Source organism: Agrilus planipennis, unplaced genomic scaffold (assembly GCF_000699045.2).
Source record: "Agrilus planipennis isolate EAB-ADULT unplaced genomic scaffold, Apla_2.0 scaffold3, whole genome shotgun sequence".
Lineage (NCBI taxonomy): Eukaryota > Metazoa > Arthropoda > Insecta > Coleoptera > Buprestidae > Agrilus > Agrilus planipennis.
This window is the reverse complement of record NW_020442460.1, coordinates 2,910,957-2,935,297: the sequence shown is the minus strand read 5'-3', so window position 1 is coordinate 2,935,297 and position 24,341 is coordinate 2,910,957. Positions and strand designations below refer to the sequence as shown.

General features: G+C 36.2%; 1 protein-coding gene across 1 annotated transcript in view; it reads right to left on the bottom strand.

Annotated features, from left to right (window-relative positions):
• Positions 1 to 24,341, bottom strand: part of LOC108742358 (atypical protein kinase C) — a 244,055-nt gene that overhangs the window by 30,900 nt on the left and 188,814 nt on the right. Inside the window, exon 4 of the mRNA XM_018477543.1 lies at positions 1,940 to 2,075. Coding sequence (XP_018333045.1) covers positions 1,940 to 2,075 — 136 coding nt within the window. The remainder of the gene's footprint in view (positions 1 to 1,939; positions 2,076 to 24,341) is intronic.

The window sequence follows — 24,341 nt, the reverse complement described above, 5'->3', positions numbered from 1 at the left end:
TTTGCTTTACTAGATTTTAACATTAAATATAAAAAAAAAACTTTATCAAAACTTTTATTGAAGAAAAAGATCTACAAAAATGTCCTCAGAGTAAGGGTTCTTTATTCCTATGACTGGATAACATATGGTTGCAATATAGAGACAAACTAATTTTTTTTCGATAGTTTTTGCTTCTTTTATGTACCTTGTATTATTTTGTTAGATAAAAAGTCAATTCATACGTTGGAGAAAGGGTCAATTTATACACAGGAACAAGGGTATGTTCTAGAGTTTTCATAACAACTATTGACAGTATTTTCTTTAAAAGTCTTGACAACCTTGCATGTACAGTAAAAGCTCTTTATTCGCGGGGTGTACGTTCTATAAATATGCCGCGAATACAGAAACCGTAGATATGGAATGCTAATTAGTATGGAATCATACAGGATACGTTCTAAGGTTCCAAAATAAAACCAATATTTATCAAAATAAAATCAATGTATTGATAAATTCGCAATTGAAATTAATCGTTAGGCAAGAGTTTAAAAAGATTTAGTGATTTTTTCTTGTTTCGAATTTCCGTGCTTCGACACGAGCCAATAGTACTCAAAAAATGCTGATACGTTGAAAAATAGCACCGAATCCTTTTCTACTCGGTTAGATTTTTTTATAAAAGCCGCTTCGGCACGTACCAACTGTACATACTCAAATGATACCGATACATTAAGGGGATTCAGTAGTACACGCGCCGTAAAGTAAAAACATGCTTATCGGTTGCAGATATCATGAGTTTAATATTTGTAACAGAGGTTTGAAACTTTGTAGTAAGAAAGATAAAACTTTGTTCTAAAGCTTGTCGAAGGCAATTTTTTAATTTTTTAATTTATTTTGAAAATACGTGTCCTACAAGAAGCATCAACTTTAAGCACTTATAAAAGCTTTTAATGACCATATAATTGAAAACCAATAATGTACCGAGTTAGTGTGAACTTTTGTCTGTTACCATACAAAAAATTACATATTTATCTCATATCGTTAAACCACAATGTTTAGAATAGAAACCCATGTTTTTGAAAAAATTCACACTAGTCACGAGAGGTCTATTGCGGTCAATCCCCTTAAAAAATGACGCCGAATCCTTTTCTGTTTACCGATTGCAACCGTGAATAATGAAAATTTTAACCGCGAATACAGGAACTCGATTGCAATTTTTTTACCCTCCAATAATGAAAACGCGAATAAGGAAACCGTGAATAAGGAACTTTTACTGTATGACAGAAGAATTCAGCATTTAGGACAGTTATTTTGTCAGCAAATAGTTAATGTGTGCTCAGATATAAACCAAGACTAGAAGTATTTGAGCAAGACGAAGACCAAAATAGAAAAAGCTATACCAAAACTGAGACATTCTTGATATTGGTCATGCTTTGTACATCATTATTTACTGATTAAAACAAGGTTACTAAATGTCAATTGTATTGAGTAAATGGTAGTACAGACTAAAGCTGATTTGTAATGGGAAATTTGGACATGAATAAAATTTAGTTATACTATCATTGGCGAAATGTCTCATATATAAAAAAGTCTCTTTAGATGACACTTTTATGACTTTTATGACTAGAGACGTTGGCCTATCTTACAGTGCCTTGCCCATCTGTACCTATATCGTCATGTCTACATATTTGTTGCTAATTAACTGTAATAATAAATTTTGACTTACTTTTCCTTATTCTTTTTAACTTATTTAAAATGTATACATTTCAAATACCATCACCACGTGCATCTTACGTGCGTCATAAATCGTCAAGAGTGCTTTGATAACAGGAAGATTTTCCCATTTCCTGGCGATAATGTAAGACGCAAAGGTATTTATGAAAACTGAAGAGCTAGTGGAGTATTTTGAAGGTAATCACGATGTTATCGACGCAAAGTTGAAGAGATAAGAGTAATGTGGACTCACCTATAATCGTGAGCTCTTGTGAATCAGTCTCCTTGGCGAAAATAGGCGTTTCCATGGATACAATGCATGTATACGAACCTGAGGCTGCAAAATCTAATTCCGTCAACACAATTTGCTTTGCGTTACTGTGAGATTGCTGAAAAAATCGAAAAAAAGTTGTTTTAATGCGTTTTTATATGTCATTTTGGTCTTGGGAAGGATAGAATATAACTAGACGTATTAAGTCCTTTGCAGGGAAGAAATTGTTAAAAATAAATATGTACATATAAAACATCTACATAACAAGGTTAAATTGAAATAAAGAAGCTGGTTGCTATCGTGGGGCATCCAGTAGGAACAAACTCTTTTACGCTTACGACAAATATCAATATTTTACATTTTGGTCATGGTATTTTATTATCATTATGATAAGGTCGTTAGTTCTAAGACTGGCTGGACATGCACCTCCACTCTTTCCTATCCTGAGCTAATCATTGCATTTCTCTAAAACTAGAACATCCCATATCCTTAACTATTTGTGAAAAGTAATCTAATCTAGCGCCACCTGTACTATTCTTAAGCCCTGTTCCTGTTCGTAATATGTCTCTAACTAGCCCTTCATGCCTCAGAACTAACCAATAAAAGACAAAAAAATTTACCATATCTGCTTCAAACATTATAACTAGAATTTTATAGAGCAGGATGGAAAAAAAGGGCGGAAGAGCTGTTAGGGGAAGATCAATTTGGGTCTAGAACAAATAGAAAAGCGCGGGAGGCCTGTTTAGTTTTATGGGTAACAATATAGAAAACGATATATAATGGAAAGAGTGCGTACATAGCATCTATAGATTTAGAAAAGGCTTTCGTTAATGTTAAATGGGACAAGATGTTAAATATACCTTAAAATATAGGGATCAGTTACAGAGATAGAAGAGTGAAGAAAATGTAGGGAAAGAGCGAATATAAAGATAGGAGATGAAAAATTAGAAGAAGTGGTTGATTTTAGGTATCTAGGAAGTCAGATAAGTCAGGACGGAAAGAGTAGTAGTAGTAGTAGAGAAATATTGTTAAAGGTGCATTTTTGGAGTACAGCACTATACGGGTGCGAAACATGGACAATAGGCGCGGCGGAATAGAAAAGGTTAGAAGCGTTCGAAATGTGGTATTACCGGCGAATGATGAGGATACCATGGATAGAGAAGGTTAGAAATGAAGAGGTATTAGAAAGAATAGGAATACAGAGGACTCTATGGAAGTCAATAAGAAATAGGCGGGATAGGTTGGTAGGATACCTTCTCAGGCATGATGGTCTGGTCAGACATATTAAAGACAGATTACTGTTCGCTAATTTAAGGATGTTGGTTTTTCTAGTTTTAAGAAAATACGAAGATTAGCTCAGGATAGGAAATAGTGGAGGTGCGTGTCCAACCAGTCTTAGGACTGACGGCGTTATAATGATGATATCATATGCATATCGTAAGTTGTATCTGTTCATAATAGTTGGTTGCTACTGAAGCTTTCTTCTCTGTCTCTCTTTTTCTCTCTTTCTGCAAGCAGTAAGTTAGAAGAAGAGATATGTGCGCTAACACATTCGATTTTTGGACAGCGTTGCCATATCTAGTAAAATTTCCTTAGAGCTAGTTAGCTTCATTCCAAAAATAATTTTTGTCAAAATAGCTAATAAATACGAAAAAAAGATATATTTTCCTAATAGATTAAAGTATATATGTTCCTGTAATGTTGACGAAACTAGAAAGAACTGACTTACAGCAGGAGGGTGTAATATGCGTACCCCACCTATCTTTCTATGTTATCCACTCATTTAATCCAATTTCAAACCATATTTGTCTAATTTTTTTTTTGGTTTTGTTTATTGTTTTCATCATCATCATCATCATAAGGTCATCAGTCCTAAGACTGGTTGGACACGTACCTCCACTCTTTCCTATCCTGAACTAATCTTCGCATTTCCCTAAAACTAGAACAGCCCACATCCTTAACTATTTGCGAAGAGTAATCTAATCTAGGTCTACCTCTACCCCTCCTAACTCCTGTTTCTGCCTCTAATATGTCTCTGACTAGACCTTCATGCCTGAGAAGGTGTCCTACCAACCTATCTCGCCTATTTTTTATTGACTTCCATAGAGTCCTCTGTTCTTTTAAAGTTATTAAATTAGTTTCTTTCTTGAAGATCTAGTTTTTACATATAAAAGAAAAGTTTTAATCAACATTAAATATAATTTTCATTCTTTTTTATATTTCGAAGAACGAGAGACAGATATTATACGAATTTAATACCATCGAACGTAAAAAATATTGAAACTTAAAATAGTAGGTATGATGTTTTGGGACTGTACATACAAATATTACGAAAATATTTATTTTGTTTTTCCGTGTTTTGAGGAAGAAAAGATTATTGGTAGCTGTAAAGTGAAAGGCATTGCTTTTAGCAATGTTAAAAATTCACGACGGTTTGATTCAAATACAAACTCAAACGGATAAATGCGATTAGACAACAACAAAACTTTCTGTAGTACCTACTCATGCCTAATAACAAATGCGATTCAGTTCAGGTAGGCAAATGTTTTTCGAAGTATCGAATCATTACCAGAAACATGAAATATTCATGCTGGCCATTGGCCACCAGGGATGAATCAATAAAGTTCTATTTGAGATCGCAATAGCTGCCAAACACCTGGACTTGTTGCTTAATTTTCAAAGGGAGATTGTTTTGACAGATAGCCCTTATATTTGGACATATCGTGCAAATAAAAACAGAAATAATGTATAGCACTGAATTTTTCCAGTTTCACAAAACAGGGACGTATTCAGAGTTACGCCAGGGCAGGCTCAGCATTAACAAGTATTAACTATCGACAACGACCACCAATGAATGTCAAATTTGATCTTTCTCGCATACGAATAAACTCGTACATAAACTCAGTACATTGAGTTACTTTTAAGATTTTTTTTCAATTAAATACTGAAATAAAGGAACTCAATTCTTTTATTTAAAAATTGTATTTAAATTTTTAAACTTCACTTTTACTAAAAAAATTTTTTCTTCAAAAATTCTTTTGTGGAGGTGCGTGTTCAATCAGTCTCAGGAGTGACGATTTATGATGATGATGATATTATCTATACGTTATATAACAAATTGAGCTTTAATTTATTGTAAAAAGAAAAACATAAATTAGCATCCCTAACACAAAAAATATACTTTAAAGATGAAAATTTATCAATCTATTGGAATGAAATCGAAACTGTAGTTTAATTAGAAAATACCACAAATGGCGCGGTAAACGCCATCTGTATAGTACGATGGTACATTTTAGGATTACGTATGTTCCAACAAGGTCCATTTGTACGGAGCTGTCTACGACGCGCTGATGAGATCCAAAAAGATCGAAATCGCGATCCGCGTCTGGCAGTTTCGACAGAATACAGACCACTTCGAATTATTTTATTGTAGTTTAATAGGTCTTTCTTTGAAATTGTGCCGGCACCTTCACCAGAATTTTCGATAAAATTTTTCAGTAAACAATTGCTGATAACTTTAATGTATCTTTGTGAATGTATTATTTTCGGCATTAAACCGAAAATTTAAACCATTATTAGAATTCTAGAAATAAATATTTACGGGAAATGGATTTTCGTGAGGATTCTGAAACTAGCACAATCTTTTGACTTACAAAGTTTACTGTTGCCAACCAAATTTCCTGTTTATTTTCATTAGGTTTTGGTTTGCTTTGTTTCCGGAACTGTCTACCGTTCACTGTCAGCCACAAGTACACTCGTAATTCCTGGAATTTATCTGATTTCTGTTTTTACCCCTGGAGAGCAGGTGGCATTCAACCGTTTTAAATAATGAATAATAATAATCATCAGTGAGTAAACAGAATTTGTCTTCATTTAACTGACCTGAATACTACAAGACATTTTCCTAAATTGACTGATATTGCAATCAAGAAACTTTATTGACTGTTTCAAGTTATTTTTTCTTCTCTTCTTTCGTTTATTTTATATTGAAGTTTATGTTTGAATTATTTCTAAAACGACTGATGGCCGTCCAATTATTTTGTCTTTGGAAAATACTACAAACGGCACAGTGAACGCCATCTGTAGCACGATGCTACATTTTAGGATTACGTATTACGTATACAGACCACTTCGAATTACTTTATTTTGTCTTTGTTTAAACGGTTAAATTCTTTCTTGTGACCCACTGCAAGTATTTATTTGCACTTTCTTCAGTATTCCATTATTGCATACAATATACAGTGATGTGAAGTCTACCAATTAAAGGAAGTTCTAAGCCATGAGAAGTATGTCGCAGAACATTTGAGCCGTGGAAGTTTATTAGGTAACATACTTTGGTATCTAGTTTGTCATTAACTTGCTAGGATTAAAGGGTGGGAACTTTGTCTCCAGATCGCAGCATAAAACTTTCAGGGTTATTAAATGATAATTTCAGAAACTTACAAGCATTTTATAGTACGTATTAAAGTTTGTAAAACATTATCTAATTACTTTTGCAGCACGGTTATCACACCCACCTCTTCCCCCTTAAATCTTTTACAATCTTCACGATGTATCCACCCATGATCATAATATTTTCTTCACAGTAGAGGGAGGAAGGTAGTAGATAAGGGATAGTACATTAGATTTATCTTGCCACAACTTTTTTCCAAATTTTTATTTCATTTTTTAATTATTAGAAAATCAGATAAACAATAAAATAAGGGTGCACGATTTTTGAAGGTTTTAAAAATAGTTAAATTTTGGTTGTCGTTCATAAAATATGTTCGCAAATTAGCGGGAAGGAGGGGTATTGCTTAGCGTGACGAGATATGAAAAGGGGAGTGTGCGAGTCTAAGGAAATTGTCGTTCATCAATTTATTTTAAAGTTTTCCCTATCATAACAGTTTCAAAAATTTTTCATTTCGATAGTAACTTATTCTAATTGCTATTTTTAATTACGAGAAATTGCTTATAGGGAGGGGGTGGATTAGCCTTTGTGACGTAATATTTGTTAGGGGGGTCGATGAAGGTGTGACGATGGTGGAGGGAGCGGTGAAAAAAAAGATGAAATTCTGAGTGACGTATTTAATGGACGATCCCTTGTCAGTCCCGATTGGATTTTACTTTCAGTTTTATTTAATTTTTTTTTCTCATGTATTAATACTCATAGGTGGATGTATGGAAAAAATCAGAAATCGGACAAAAAATTACACAGAATTTAATTAAATATTTTTGATGCGCTAGCGGGGGCAGCTGTATTGGGCCTTGTTGGAGCATACGTAATCCTAAAATGTAGCATCGTACTATACAGATGGCGCTTACCGCGCCATTTGTGGTATTTTCTAAAACGCGCTGTTAAGACAGCAGGTGAAAGTTGGTCTGTGTTCTGTCGGAGCTGTCTGCGACGCGCTGATGAGATCCAATAAGATCGAAATCGCGATCCGCGTCTGGCAGTTTCGACAGAATACAGACCATTATTTTAATAACAATAAACTATTTAATTTTTTTTTCTTTTCGACATGTATTGATACTCATAGGTAGATGAATGGGAAATATCAGGAATCGGACAATAAATTGCACAGAATTTAATTAAATATTTTTTATGCGCTAGCGGGGGCAGCTGCGATATCCCCCTAGACAACACCGTTGCATAAATAGTTTCCTAAACTATTAATCGCAACAAATTTTCTTTGAAAATATTGAATAAGAAAATGGCAAAACTTATAGAAAAACCGATCTTTATACAGAATACTGCAAAAATAATAATAATCCAGGAATTTTAGGAGGCAGGAAAAAGTAAAACATCATAAATCCACACAAATATATATTAATTTTTGGGAGGGTCCTTTATTCGATGGCAGTAAGAATTATTATTAGGGCGCAATATAGAAGGTAGTAGGTACTATATACTACTGAAGAAGCGGAAAAGCCGAAGGAAAAAGAGGGAAAACGAATTGCCTCTTAAAATACCTCCTGGTTCCTGAATGATTAATGTAACAGACAGGATCTCGCAAGGCTAGAGATTTTCGCATGAATATATACTTACGTAACTAGGCAGTGGACTTTAACAGACGAGAAGGAACGGAAAGAGAACCCTTTAATCTAAATTCATACAACAAGAACGAATACACAAAATAATATTCAGTAAGATCTTCAAAAAGTTCAATTCTGTCCCTTCATAAACGGATCTGCAGCTGATATTTCTCAAGGAAAAAAAATGGAATACGTTTCTTAAACCCCCAACGAGGAGATCATCAAAAGAAGGTAAAAGATATTGCTTCATCTTCCAACTGTTTTTTTCTTATTTCTTTTTTAGATGTTTAATAACACTAATTAAAGGAATATGTGCACATGTAACTTACAAAAACATTTGGAAGTCACTTACAACTTTATTATTTTGGTTAGAAGCTTTAGAATATCCAATGCAAAGAAATATAAATATTTTAAAATCTAAAAGCACAATGTCTAAAAATAACCAAAGTAATTGTTTTGTTTTTCTTAGAAAACCTTATTTTTAAAGGATCACATACTTTCAGTATTAAAGAATAATTGAATCCTGCAGTAACAATTAATTTTATATATTTATATATTATACAGGGATTAAGGAGAGTAGAGGTAGACCTAGATTAGATTACTCTTCACAAATAGTTAACTGTTTTAGTTTTAGGGAATGTGAAGATTAGCACAGGTTAGGAAAGAGTAGGGTAATTTCGGGGTAGATGACCATAAGAAACAGATGGCTCATCGAAATAATTAATGGAACCATTCACTAGGTGTCGCTAGTTACTGCTTAGATCGCTTCGCGTCGCGCGTGTGAACTAAAGTACGAGCAACATTTTGGCGAAAAGAAAAAATAAATTGCAACTAAAATCCTTGTATATTGTTTTGTCTAGTGTAAATATTTTTTAGAGGGTTCATGTTTCACATAGTTGTGATGTTAGTTTCTTAAAATAATAGTGATGTATACGATTAAGATTTTTTTCTAACCTCAAAATTATTCGTCTCATGTCTTGATTTATTTTCATTTTAAGTGTGGTCATCTCTTTCGAAAAAAAAAAGGAGAGATAGCCAGTTGTAATTGGAATGTGATGGACATATATGCGTCAAGAAAAGAAAAGCTATCCGAAAAATATCCAATAGTAGTGACAATGTCTCATTAATAATGTTATCGAATAAGAATAAGAGAAAACAGTGAAATGAATAGGACAACTGTCGCGGGTGTGGAGAAAATTTTTACGAAACACTTCTCATCAAGGACTCACAATGCACAGTGTGCCAGTTTTTGGGTACACGAAAATTGCACTGAATTATTGAAGGTATGAGCACCATATGTGGTACAAAGAAAAATTGGCTGTTAAAAAATAGAAAATAAGATCAAAAACTAAGCTAAAATTAGAATTAAGTTATCACTCTCACCTTTAATTGTTAGATAATATCAGTAGAAATTGTTATTTTTGTGTTTAATATCCCAAAGTTAATTGTTTAAAGTTTAATTGGAAATAAAGATTACTATAATAATGTGTTAGGTTCTTTTAATCGCGTTTAAGAAATACTTTGTCCAACTACCCCGGAATTACCCTAGGAGTGAATGTCCAACCAGTCTTAGAACTGACGACCCTATGAAGATGATAATATACCTACATAAATTTCTTGGGGTAAAAAAATCTTTAACAGGTGGAGGGGGACCAAAACTTAACTTTGTACACGAAACCATCACAATTTTGATGGACTACCAGAGGGAGCTCATTACACTTGAAACCTTTTAATGAGAAAATTATCGAGATACAGTGCCATCTACTATCATCATAGCTACTTTTAAATCTTTTTATTTTCAATCGAATACTTTTTAACAGGATTTAGATGCGATTAAGCGAGTACGTATTGTCGAAGTTTCAGCTCGATTTCGTATTCTATCAAGTGCTCACTTGAGCCAAGCTAATAACCGTCTCATCGCTCTTGCTTCTCTTTCAAAACCAATTTTAATTAAGAAGCTCCCGTCCTGGAACTTTTAATAGCTCATGTTTCATCAGGCACAACAGACCAACGCGAACTGTGTCGTAACGAAGCAAAGCGAACATCAGGTCTCAAAGGAACGAACATACTAAATTGCAGCGAAAATTCTTATTGGGTTCACAAGGTAATTTACTCGGTTCTTCCCGTGAAGATTTTCTTTTGCAATCCAAGATTCGCGAGAAGCAACACAGTGAAACGTAATTTCAGTTAAATTGAGCTTCTTAATTACTTATACAGTTGTTGTGTGATAATTTTACTTTGTATTGTTCCTTCGAGACAATTGTTGGCCAACCAAGTAAGTAAACGTTTTACTTTTACGTTAAACGTCAAACTCCATTAATTTTAACAACCAATTTACTTATTCCAGTAGAAAATAATGATACACGAACAAAATAATACCTGAGCGTTCGGGTAGAAACGAACAAGATTCACAGAGGATTAAGGACTTATGAGTTATCATAATAGCATTAATGGATTCAACTTTGCTTTAGAAACTCAACTTTAGGATTTCAATGTCGTCTGCTTCTTGAACTCCTTAATTAATTATGTCATCATGCAGTCTTCACGTCATTGTCAGTTGTTTGGACACGCACGTCCACTTTTTCCTGTCCATAGTCAATTTATTTTACATAGACCTTGTTCTGCTCCTGTTGCCTCCTGTTTCTGCTTCTAATACAGGGTTTTTCCGGAAAGTAATAGGACTGATTTCCTTCCACCGCGACTGTACTTCGGAGCGTGCGCGCACCGACTGGAATCGGTAGAGGGTATTCCTAGCTAACGAACGAGCGGCTGGTGAGTTGTCTACGAGCACCTGGAGAGACAGAACAAGCCTTTTCGTGCGACGTGTTTCTGTGAGTGGTGCAAGCCGAAAATTTAAACATGTGTGAAAGTGACCTCCAATTTTTGAATAACGTAATCACAGATGACGAGTCATGGATCTTTGAGTATGATCCCGAGACCAAGAGGCAATCTTCCGAGCGGCACACGCCGGCGTCTCCTCGCCCAAAAAAGTTAAGAACGAGCAAATCCAAAGTGAAAACGATGCTCATTGTCTTTTTCGACATGAAAGGCATCGTTCACCATAAATTAATAAACCGTCAACGCCAAGTTTTACGTGGAAGTGCTCGAGAGACTCAAACGAAGGGTCAATCGGGTCCGACAAGACATCGCAGCTACCTGACCAAGGCCGGCATCCCAACGCTTCCGTAGCCGCCCTACAGCCCAGATGTGGCCCCCCCGGACTTTTTTTTGTTTGCTCGCCTGAAAAGGCCGATGAAAGGCAAACATTTTGAGACGACAGAGGGGATACAAGTAGCATGCACCGCTGCTCTTAAGGCTATTCCGGAGAATACCTTCCGTTGCGCCTTCAATGTTTGGAAATCCCGCTGGCAGTGCTGCATCGACGCAGAAGGAGCCTATTTTGAATGTTTTTAAATAATTGTAACGATTCGCTCAATAAATTCTTTTAAATCGACTCAGTCCTATTACTTTCCGGACAAACCCTGTATTTTGTCGCTAATTAGACCAGACTAAGACAAGCCCCTGAAAGAGGGAAGCTGCTCATTCAGTACTTAGTGTGGCAGAGACCATAAGGATCGGTACAGCAATCCTATGTACAATACTGCGATGTGGAAGGCAACAGGAAACCATTACATTATGATAGTCCAAGTAAAACACACGGAAACTCGAATGATATGGGGTCCTCTGGGGTAAAGTACTCNCACGCCGGCGTCTCCTCTACCAAAAAAGTTAAGAACGAGCAAATCCAAAGTGAAAACGATGCTCATTGTTTTTTTCGACATGAAAGGCATCGTTCACCATAAATTTGTTCCTCCTGGACAAACCGTCAACGCCAAGTTTTACGTGGAAGTGCTCAAGAGACTCAAACGAAGTGTCAATCGGGTCCGACAAGACATCGCAGCCGACTGGAAGTTGCACCACGACAACAACCCGGCTCACACCGCCTTTCTTGTGGACAGCTACCTGACCAAGGCCGGCATCCCAACGCTTCCGCAGCCGCCCTACAGCCCAGATGTGCCCCCCCCCGGACTTTTTTTTGTTTGCTCGCCTGAAAAGGCCGATGAAAGGCAAACATTTTGAGACGACAGAGGGGATCCAAGTAGTATGCACCGCTGCTCTTAAGGCTATTCCGGAGAATGCCTTCCGTTGCGCCTTCAATGCTTGGAAATCGCGCTGGTAGCGCTGCATCGACGCAGAAGGAGTCTAGTTTGACAGTTTTTAAAGAATTGTAACGATTGGCTCAATAAATTCTTTTAAATCGACTCAGTCCTCTTACTTTCCGGACAAACCCTGTATTTTGTCGCTAATTAGACCAGACTAAGACAAGTCCCTGAAAGAGGGAAGCAGCTCATTCAGTACTTAGTGTGGCAGAGACCATAAGGATCGGTACAGCATTCCTATGTACAATACTGTGATGTGGAAGGCAACAGGAAACCATTACATTATGATAGTCCAAGTAAAACACACGGAAACTCGAATGATATGGGGTCCTCTGGGGTAAAGTACTCCGGACGTAAACTAGATCCCTACCGGATGTCCGGGTGGGGTTAGCTCGGGGGTTGTCATCAATATGTGCAATACGAGGAGGTGCAATATTTCACGAGTTGGACCGAGGAATATTAGGATAATGAAGCAAGTAATGAAATTGGAAAATTTGAAGTAATAGGGGAGGGTTGGTAGGGCACCTTCTGAGGCATGAAGAGCTATTTAGACACATGTTAGAGATAGAAACAGGAGTTAAGATTAGATTATTGTTTTTAAATAGTTAAGGATATGGAATTCCATCTTTAGTTTTAGGAAAATACGAAGATTAGCTCAAGGTAGGAAACGAGGTGCATGTTCAACCAGTCTTAGGATTGACGACCTTATGATGATGGTGAATTAAACCTTCATGTCTCAGAAGGTATTCATACTGCCCTCTGGTTTCCTAACTTTTTCCGACAGATCCTAACATGTAACCCTTTCTATACACCATACATCATCATGAAATTCGATACCATAACAAAATTTATGACGCGTCAAGTTTAAGCAATGACTTCGTTGTATTGATTGTTTTTACAGATAAATTCGCCGCTAAAATCATTTATACTTATAATTTAATTATGTATTTATACTCAGAATGTTTACAATTAAATGGTCTAAGTTTTTATCTGTTCAAAGAAGTTCATGCTGGTCAAGTATTGTATCGAAATTTACGTCTGTAAATGAATCAATATAGTCACTGTATTTTGAAACCTAAATCTTCTTTCCTTCATAAACCACTGTAAACACTGCTAGATAAACAAACTTGTTATTCTGAGTAAATTTCCTTGAAACGTTTGGAAACGGGAGCTGTACAAGTTTCATGCTGCATTTCCCCCCGTTGATGATTACAAATTCCTTTAAAATTTGTATCTCATTAAGTGGATTGTACTTGATAACCAAACTAACGACCGTCTCACTACTGCCTGTTCTCATTTAAAATGAATTGTAATCAAAAAGAGCGGAAAAGATTCGCCTGGAAGCTTTTAAACGTTCCAGTTTTATCAATCGATGATGATTAACAAGCTAAAACGGGACCGTCTTTTAACAAAGTAAAGCAACAAGAGAGTCGAGTCTTTCCAGTTTTTAATTAAATTTATTTCCGCGTTGACGATTTTTCAATCAGCGATGTAGCTGAAGTGCAGTACATTAGTAGAAATCTAAAGAAAAAACTTAATACAACCTGAGTTCTAAGGTAAGTTAACATCTAACGCAGAAGATAATCAGTGTACCTATTTTGAAAAAACCATTTACCAAAAAAACAAAACGCCACTGGTGGTAATTATAGATCATGAAAGCCCAACGTGAGCAGTACCACCCTTCCATGGGGCGGTAGGAAGTCCAGACACAAATGGGGCGCGTTGAAGCAGTCAAGAGGGACGCCTTCAGTGTACTATCTACCTACAGTGTATTTCATTTATTACGACCTTGGTTATAGCGACCATTGTGCTATAGCGACGTCATATGTAAGTCCCGTGAATTTGAAGCACACTTTAGTACAAAATTCATGTGGCTATAGCGATTTCGGATGTAACGCCGAGTTCGGGTGTAACGACTGTTTTTAATGAATCATTTGTAACAAATCCCTAGTAATCCGATGCAGATATATGCGACCAGAATCTGCCGCCAAACACACGAAGGGCTTTCTTATCCTTTGTTTACATTTACACAGATAGTCAATAAGTGCGATGACCTTTACCGTTGTTTCTGAGTAGCAACTGTGTTTAGTAAACTTTTGCGAAAATTCTTTTAAAATTGAAAAACAGTGCGTGTATCTGTGGTTGATTTTAGGTATTTATGAAGTCAGATAAGTCTGAACGGAAGGAGTAGTAGGGATATAAAGTAGAAGATAGCGTAGGGTCGATTCGCCTTCAATAAAAAAAGTCACTTCTATACTCGCGAACAGTTACTTTAGAATTTCGAAAAAGATTGCTAAAGGTGTACGTTTCGAGCGCGAGGCTGTATGGGTGCGAAACATGGACGGAGGGCGCGGCGGAAAAGAAAAAGTTAGAAGCGTTCGAAATGTGATGTTTACAGGCAAATGATGCGGATACCGTGGATAGAAAAGGTTAGAAATGAAGAAATTTTAGAAAGAATAAAGGACTACAAGGAAGTCAATAAGAAATAGGCGAGATAGGTTGGTAGGACACCTTCTCAGGCATCAAACTCTAGTCAGAGACATATTAGAAGCAGAAATGGAAGAGGGGTAGATGTAGACCTAGATTGGATTACTGTTCGCAAATAGTTAACGATGTGGGTTGTTCTAGTTGTAGGGAAATGCGAAGATTAGCTCAGGATAGGAAGAAGTGGAGGTGTGTGTCCAACCAGTGTTAGGAGTGACGAGTTTATGATGATGAGGTACATAAAAAGGTAGTTTTATGTGGTCGTCGATGATATTTGACATGCATGTAGGGCAACAGCGTGAGCGGTAAAACCTATCATTCGATTTTGTACACACACTGTCAAAGGTACAGAAAATAATACAGGGTAGGCACCTTTTATTCAGAAAAAGATACTGAGAGATAGAAAAAATTAGTTTTATGTGGTTGTTGATGATCTTTGACATATATTTAGGATATCGACGCGAGCGAAACCGCGGGTAAAACCTAATGTTAATATAAATTAATCCTAAGTGGCAAAGTATAAATGCATATTTGAATGTTAGTACGTTGTTATATAATCGTGATTTGAATAGGGGAATATTAAATTTTCGTAATCGAAACGCCATTCTCGACAAAGTGCAACAAGTATTATCTCCTAAAGTCCAGAGTGGAAACGTTTCAACTTTTCTTCTAATCTTATACAATAAACTTGGATACATATCTCGTTCTAGGTACAACGATCTCTTGTATTTCATCTTGATGATCGTTGTTCTCTGTTATTGTAATAGCTTTTGCAAGGATTGCGAGACATGCTGAGAGCCAGACGAGTTTTTGTAAAGTTTGGTCGCAAACATATTCGGTTAGCCAATTAAAGTCGGAATCTAATACATATGACAAAACGTTTAATATATCTTCACGTTAAATAAGTAATTGTAAGTAACAAATCAAATGAACTGGAAAACTATACTTTCCTGAAAGGTTAACGTACTTGTTGCAGTGGGTGGCTAATAAAAATAATAAAAATTAAACGTAAACAATCGATATATTCACGTGGGCTACAAAGTTCTGTTTTATTGACCCCACAAAGTATCAAACGCTGATGAGAATACGGAGAAGGACCGATAATGATACCTGTGGGAGTTTGCGGAACCTTATTCGAAGCACCGGTTGTACGTTCATAATTAAGTAATTGACCCTTGACAGCTCCCTCCATATTGATTTACACAACAATTTTTATGTTAGTCGAAGGCAGAGAAAGGAAGGAATATTTAGCTTTTCCATTATTAATTCACATGGGTCTACTACACAACTTCACATTCAAAATAAAAAACTTCTAATTTATTGATAGTTGCCTGGTTCAATGTGAGTATACTGTAGCGAGCACGAGTGTGTTTGTGTGCGACCGAGAACACGTGTGCGTGAACGGCTTATCGATTCGCTGACTAGCCGCGGGCGCCTTTCTTCATGTACGGCGTATTTGTAAATGTGTATGTCGTACCTGCGTTATGGGAAAGTAGTTAAATAATTCAAAGAAAAAATTAACTATCCGGACGTTTTCCAGAAGGTTCCCGAAAGTAAACAAAAGAGTATTTAAATTTCTAAATATGTTTGACTGTCAATATTCTATCACAGATAAGATGTTAATGTGAATGCGTCTGACGAAATTTTCATTGTAATAAAGTAACTGATTTGCACGTTGTCTAATAATGTTAGATTGATACTAATATGGTACTTCTGGTTAGGTTATAGTGTAATGTGCTTCTCTGATCGACATTTATAAAGTGTCATGTGTCAATCACAATAGTTGCCTATTCGTCCAAATTTGGAAAGATTCAAAAAGTGTATAAATACAAGAGTAAAAACCAAAATTCCACATAAAAACGTTTAGAATAGCTAAACTTGATTGCGTAACCGAAGGTGACATTCACCATTACAGATTTACAACGTTTTCCTAATTAATTTTGACTTTTATCGTTTTGTTTAGTTCAGTTCCACAGAAATCTATTTGATTTTCTTATACATTTAGTACATATAAGCCTTAATGTGTTGTGAACCTGACGGCAGCCAACTCTAAATGTAAAAGACTAAAAGGGCTTATTCAGTTCAGAAGAACGATTTTAGTTTACTAGACGAAGATTTATGTTGCATGCCCCCTTTAAGAATTAACTCTTCAAATTGATTTCCATTGGCTTTCATATTCGATGTTTTATTATCTCAAGAAGTTTTGATCCAAATGGGTCTAACTATTGACTTTTTCACAATTAAAGCGGACTTACGCAGAAAATTTGGTGGAACAAATTGGGAAACCGTTTGTTGTAAAATAAATCGAAGTGGTCTGTATTCTGTCGAAACTGCCAGAAGTGGATCGCGATTTCGATCTTTTTGGATCTCATCAGCGCGTCGCAGGCAGCTCCGGCAGAACACAGACCAACTTTTACCTGCTGTCTTAATAGTGTGTTTTAGGATTACGTATGCTCCAACAAGGTCCACACTGTTAAGGCAGCAGGTAAAAGTTGATCCATATATTTAAATGAACGTTGTTGGAGCATACGTAATCCTATAATGTAGCATCGTGCTACAGATGGCGTTTATTGCGCCATTTGTAGTATTTTCTAAAACACGTTTGTTGTGAGTTTATGGATCTTATTCATTTCGAGGAAGTGTGTGATGTAGTCTAAATTCTGTATAGTCCACGTAATATGAAGGTAAATAGGTGGTGCGATAGGATGCGTCGGTTTACGTCACACTGATTGCGAAAAATGTTCCCTCCAGAGTTCGCTCCCGAATGTCGTCGTCGGTTGGGTCGTTTTATTTATTCCAAACAGTCACGGAACATCGCATTTAGTTGCGTTCAGCACACCCTCTTTCTTGGATTTACGAACTCTCTCATCCCACCGAGAAAGTGTCTCCTCTGTAGTTGACTAAGCACATTCGAATAGAGATTGGTGTAAATGGATGTGGGACGAGCGGGGTCAGCGGGTGAACAATCGCTCTGGTTAATCGAGTAAAATATTGCTACGACAATGTTTATGGCAAGCCTTACGAATTATTATCTTACGGCGCGGCCTTTTTACGACCTTTACGGATCCCTAAGGATCACCCTTTTCTGATCTATTTTGTTCGCTTCTTTATTTATTCCTTTCGGCAACTTAATAGGCTAATAGAAAGAAAACACCGGAAAACAGGTTTTAGATTTAATTTGTGCATTTATAAACTTTTTCTTTTATCTCAAATGATGATATATACTTCATTTACTTTCTCTAGCGATGTGCCCCTTCCAATGTCTTGGATGCGCGCTGGCAAAATCGTAGGTAGGGAGAAAAAAGCTGATTATACTCTCGACTCTTGTTCATTAAACATACTTTTTCATACAGTACCTGCCAAAAGTTTTGTTCAATCATGAATAGTAGTGCGAGTCGAAAACAAGCGTTAAAGCCTTTAATATATCTTCAAATATATATAAACATCTTGATATTTTCAGTAATAAATGGTACCAATAACAGGACATTTGAGCAATGCAATTGTACTGGATAAAATGGTCAATTTTTCTGTGCAGTACTGTACGGATTATACGCTCCTCATCGGTTAAGAGTTTGGCCGAGAGTTGTCTCCTTTCTTTTCTGATCTAATGCTGTTCTTTTCTAGTTTGCGCCGGTCAAACTGAAGGTCACATCGCTGCAGAAAGTAAACGAAGTGTACCTATAGATATACATCATAGAAAAATGATATAAAGGTACCAAACCATGAAGAACACTTTTTTGTGGATAATGATGACACGAAACGAGCTTTCAGCAAATGCTTTTTCACCTATCTTTTGAAAGGTAATTTAATCTTGCAATCTTTTATCCAGCATTTTCGCTGAATTTTCAATACCTATACCTACGCAATTTTTCAATCGAAGTAGAAAAATACCTTTCAGCTTGTGTGCTGACACGGGTGCTATTGGAACAATTTCTAGCAATTGTTTTATTTCCTTTATTGTTTCATCTATGTTATTTTATGTTAAAAGGTTCAAAAGGGGTAGTGCACCATCAGCATTTTTAATCTATATTATCTGTCTATCTATCTAAAAAAAACATTGATATGCAAGAAGAAGAGGGAAAGTGTGAATATAAGGGTAGGAGACGTAAAATTTTCGGTATCCAGGAAGTCAGATATTCAGGATGGAAGAAGTAGTAGAGATATAAAACAATTGATAGCGCAGGTCGAGTTGCCTTTAACAAAAAGAAGTCACTTGTATGCTGTCGAACGGTTAATTCAGAAAATCCAAAGATTGTTAAAGGTGTGTCTGGAACATGGCTCTGAATGCGGAATAAAAACGTGGACGGTGAACGTAGCAGAAAAGAAAAGTTTAGAGTGAGTAGTGGGCGCTACAGAATTCAACTATTTATTGTTGAGAGATAGGTTGGTAAGTGGGACACAATCACATAAAACTCTGAACAACAATTGGCTGAAGAGGACCTTAATTGATCCTATATCGGCCTGAGGTAGAGGGATTTTAGTCTGTAGGTCCGAGGACATCTTCCTCGGAAATCCAACACTACCCAGTCGTATGGATGGCTAGGTGTCTTTTGAAGATTCCCCTCTTCCACGAAAACAAAAAAAATGGTATGTGGGACACTTTCTCAGGTATGAAGAGACACATTAGAAGCAGAACAGAGGAGTTATGAGAGTGGTAGGGGTAGACCTACATTAGATTACTGTTCACAAATAGTGAAGGTTGTCGGATGTTCTAGTTTTAGGGAAAAGCGAAGATTAACCCAGGAAAGGAAAAAGTAGAGGTACGTCTTCAACCAACCTTTAGACTGACGACTCAATGACGATGATAGTGATAGGGCAGTAGGGTAGTAGGGATGTAGTGGGAACGATATGTTTCTAAAGCAGTGTGCCTCGTGCGACATAATTCAAGTCTGTATAAAAGTTACATTGCTCATTGCTAAGCATTTGGGAGGACGTCGTTTCGATTCCGGGTCCGTCTGCCTCTGTCCAAGTTTTTCTGTGATTTCCTTGAATCACTTAGGCAAATGCTGGGGCAGTAATATTCCACAGATAATCATTCATTCTCTTCTGTCTTCATTTCGTCCGTCTCATCTTTATCAACCGAACCACCACCCACCCATTCCCACGATTCCTGAAAGCGCAGGCTGAAGAGGGCCTTCCGCCCTATCTTCCGTTTTAGTTTGGAGGGACTGCGCGCCTACCAGCATCAGTGGCTGGTGGGAGTGAAACACCAAATAGTTTGACTCTGTCAGGCTGCTGAAGAGGACTCAATTAAATCTTTAGAAGATTTTTCCTCTTCCACGAAAACAAACGAAGAACTCTGTCAGAGACCAAGAGAATTTATTTGCGTCAATACTAATCAGCATAACACAGTCTAAAACAGGAGAATGTCAAAAATTCCGTGGATATTAAAGGTTATAAATGGGAAAGTACTAGAAGCAGTAGGAGAACAAAGAACGTTTTGGACGTCAATAAGAATTAGGAGAGATAGGTTGTTACGACACCTACTCAGGCTTGAAAGGCTTCTTAGATACATACGAGAAGCAGAAACAAAGGTTAAGGAAGGTAGAGGTACCTAGTATCCAGTGGGAAATAATTTATTAAATCAGTTGTTGTAAAGACATTATAATGAAGACGACAATAATCACAAATATCAATTTCTTGGCAATTTTGATTCATACATATGTATCTATTAACAAAGGGCAATTAGTCACATCAAGCCATTAGTTGTCGGATTTATCTGGTATTAGGTAGTTATCCATTTCCCTGAAGACTTTCCTAATTCATAACAGTGATACCCTAAAGGTCCATCGAGTAAACTACAGAACTCTGTATAGTGTCTAATAAATTTTATACACTTGCTATCCATAATTATCAATATTCTAACGTTAATGTACAGAGAACAAACAGGAATGGATACATCTTCTTAAGACGCTTGAAGGAGCTGTAATTGACTGATTTAATTCTTTTTTTGTTTTGAATAATATGATCTATAAATTTTAGGGCAGAGAGATGTGCGTATTGTGAAGTTTAATTCGTGATTTCTCTAAAAGATTTTGTCAGACATTATTTGAAGGAAACAAACGAGAAATAAAAGGCCTTTTTTGCCCGAACAGTTTTGTTATCGCACAACCTCGGCCTACGCGTCACACTAAGAACAAACGTAAGCTTTTATTCATGTTTACCAAAACCACCCACTTACTCATAAAAGAACACCCCTGCAGGGATATTCGATACCATTAGGTAAACCCGTTCTATCCTTCATAAAATAGTTCGTGTTGAAAATAAAAACTGCCTTGTAAACACATTAAATTAAATCATTCAAATCTAAGCTTTTACGTAAGTAGGTACTTTATTATAACTGGTAATGAGAATTTCGCACGGTTACCTGTTTTTTGCAATCGATTGAAGTTAACTATAAGTATGATTTTTTTGATGATTATCATCGTCAGTCCTAAGACTAGTTGGATACGCACCTTCACTCATTCCTATTATGAGCTAATCTTCGCATTTCCCTAAAACTAGAACAACCCACATCCTTAACTATTTGCGAACAGTAATCTAACCTAGGTCTACTTCTACCCCTCCTAACTCCCGTTTCTGCCTCTAATATGTCTCTGACTAGATCTTCGTGCCTGAGAAGGTGTCCCATTAACCTATCTCGCCTATTTCTTATTGACTTCCATAGAGTCCTCTGTTCTCCTATTCTTTCCAATACCTCTTCATTTCTAACCTTTATCCACGGTATCCTCATCATTTGCCGGTAATACCACATTTCAAACGATTCTAACCTTTTATTTTCCACCGCGCTCACTGTCCATTTTTCGCACCCGTACAGCGCCCCGCTATTAACACACCATTAACAACCTTTTTGAAATTTTCAAATTAACCGTTCGCGAGCATAGAAGTGACTTCTTTTTATTGAAGGTGACACGACCCTGCGCTATCCTCTGCTTTATATCGCCTTACTATTACTTCCGTCCTGACTTATCCGACTTCCCAGTTACCTAAAATCAGCTACTTATTGTTATTTTTCGTCTCCTATCTCTATATTCGCTCTTTCCCTACTTTTTTATCCCTTGCATACCAGGAATTTTTTTTTATTTTTATTTATTTTCATACAGTACCGCTTTCATTTTATTTAAAGCTATCTCTAACTCCTCCTTGCTAGATGCTTATACTGCTATATCATCCGCAAATCTAAGCATACTAATCTTTTGCCCCTGTATATTTATCCTTACAGTTTTACTGTCTTTAATGAAGTCGATCGCGTTTTCGATGTATAAATTAAAAAGTAGCGGTGACAGTCTGCATCTGAAGGGAGTCACTTCCTAATATTTACTTTTATACGTTGCAGCCCCAGCTCTACAACTGCCTGTTGCTCTTTACGCAAACTAAGTATCACTCTTCTATCTTTGTAACTCATCCCTACATTTTTAAATATATTTAAGATATTGAAATCCTAATTTTGTAATTAACAACTGAATTTCCTGTTTCACGCTGTTATTCACTAAAAATTTTAGAAAGTGTCTGTTTCTATACCTAATTCATATTCTATTACCGACACACTGTCTTGCACTACCGTCAAAGTCTCATAAATTTTTTAGAGTACCTTTACCTGTTGCCAAACTAAACTTTTAGCTACAAACTAAAAGTAAGGTGTTACTTTAAGTACACTATAAAATTTTTATAAGCCCTTAGTGCTCGAATGCGAAGTAAAAAGTCTAAAACAGGAAGTTGGCTGTCGAAGTATGTCCAGATACAATAGAACTCTAATTTATTTACTTGTAGCATTTGAGATTGTGAGTTCTTGGGCAGCTGTAATTTTTTTTTTTGAAGTAAAAATGGAAAAAGTTTTTCCATAAAGGCTCTTTTCTCATTTTATGGTACATAACCCTAAAAAAATCCGTGTGTTTCTAATCAACGCGTTTGACTCCTAATACAAATAAGGAAAACGCTCTTGACATAAGAAAGACATTTGTATAATCTTTTGGTTTGTTTTTAGAATAAATTTTCAGCTATTGTAAATTTTTATTTCTAGCAGTATCATTTCTATCTCACAAATCAAAAGCCAAAGGAATAAATTTGCAGGTTCAGAGCATCTCAAAGAACCGAAATCAAACATGTCGCATAGATTTGCTCGGAAGTCTTTCAGCGAGAGCGTTTGAACGAATTATGATCAAAGGCGACTACTGTGAAAATAAATAACAGATATACTGAAGAGAAAATAAGAATATCAATATTTCCGATATAATTAGTGGCTATCGAGGAGAGAGTTGAAAGCGTTGTTTTTATCATACAAATCGTTATTTAGCGGTAGGCGTTTGTCAGACAAATTCCATAAACTGCAAAATCCGTGTTGTATGAGTATTTCGTTTGTGAATTGTGTTCTTAATATCATGCTTAGGGGTACTTTAAATAGTACTGTGTACCATTGTCGATATAAACAAAGCAATTATTTAATTAATTGGTATCGCAATGGACGTAGCTGTTGATATTTACTTTATTTATCGTTCCACAACCGTCACTGTTTACATTTTTCATCGATGTAGTTACTTAGTTGTTATCGCAATTTTTCTACACGTTGCCAATTCACGCCCAGGGCCGGCTTCGGATCGCAGCTTTAGCTTTCTCGCAAATGTTTTTGTCCTTTAACCACGTTGCTTTATTTATCATGCGATTTCCTATTGCATCTAGTTAATACCATCTAAAGCTTGCTACATATTTCAGAAACACCCCGTATGGGAAAATTAATGGATAAATAATAAATTATGAATAATATACTATTATTCATTTATTGTTTTTTAACATGCTAATTACTCTATTATTCGTAATTTATTATTAAAATGTTTCACCAGGATTAAATAATTAAAAGTATTTCTGTTATTAATAAATAAATAAACTATATGTATGGGAAAATTTTTCACAAAAGTTGTCCATTTGTTCGATGGATAAGATCTCAAAAACTTTTTGATGTAGGGATGTCAGCGACCACTACATATGTATAGCGAGATGACCTTTGTTTTGTTATTCAGATTATGTTACGTTACGCTAGATCAACGTAGTCCCGAAATTGCAAAACTTTTCAGAGCGAACAACATGTACCAGATTGTGAAATGAGAAATGACTATATTATTAATATCACCACCCTTAGGTCTTCAGTCGGAATACTGGTTGGACGCACACCTCCACTTCTTTTTATCTCTAGCCAATCTTCGCATTTCTCGGAAACTAAAAGAAAACCTTTAGGTGTTTCATTTTGTTAATAATAATATTGTCCCCGAGCAAATTACTTTATTATAGGGCAAGGCTTAAATAGGACTGTTTCGTATGTTGATATTTTCCAAATTTTATTCTCTTATTGGTGTCCTGCTTTAATCTAAAAACGTCTACCACTTTCACGCCCGTTTGCACCGACGTTTTACTAAGGCAGACTTAACAAAGTACTGCTTAAGCATAAGTCTTACTTAACTTCCAATTCGTTTGCACCGTACGCTGTCTACCTGCAACTTAAGTAAGTAGTGCTTAGTTGTTGATGGTTTGGCAACAACGGTAAAATTTAGTAATTTGTAGGGTTTTTTGTGCAGAATGGTCAAGAAGTTTCAAATTTATTGTGTCCGTTAAGTAACGTCTGGTGTCGTGAAGTGTTGTTTGCCGCCTTTTTCTGCTGTTATACGTTTTTGTTTTTGTAATTATTTGTGTTTTGTTAGGTTTTGTTGTGTTTTAGTTTGTATATATATTAGTGA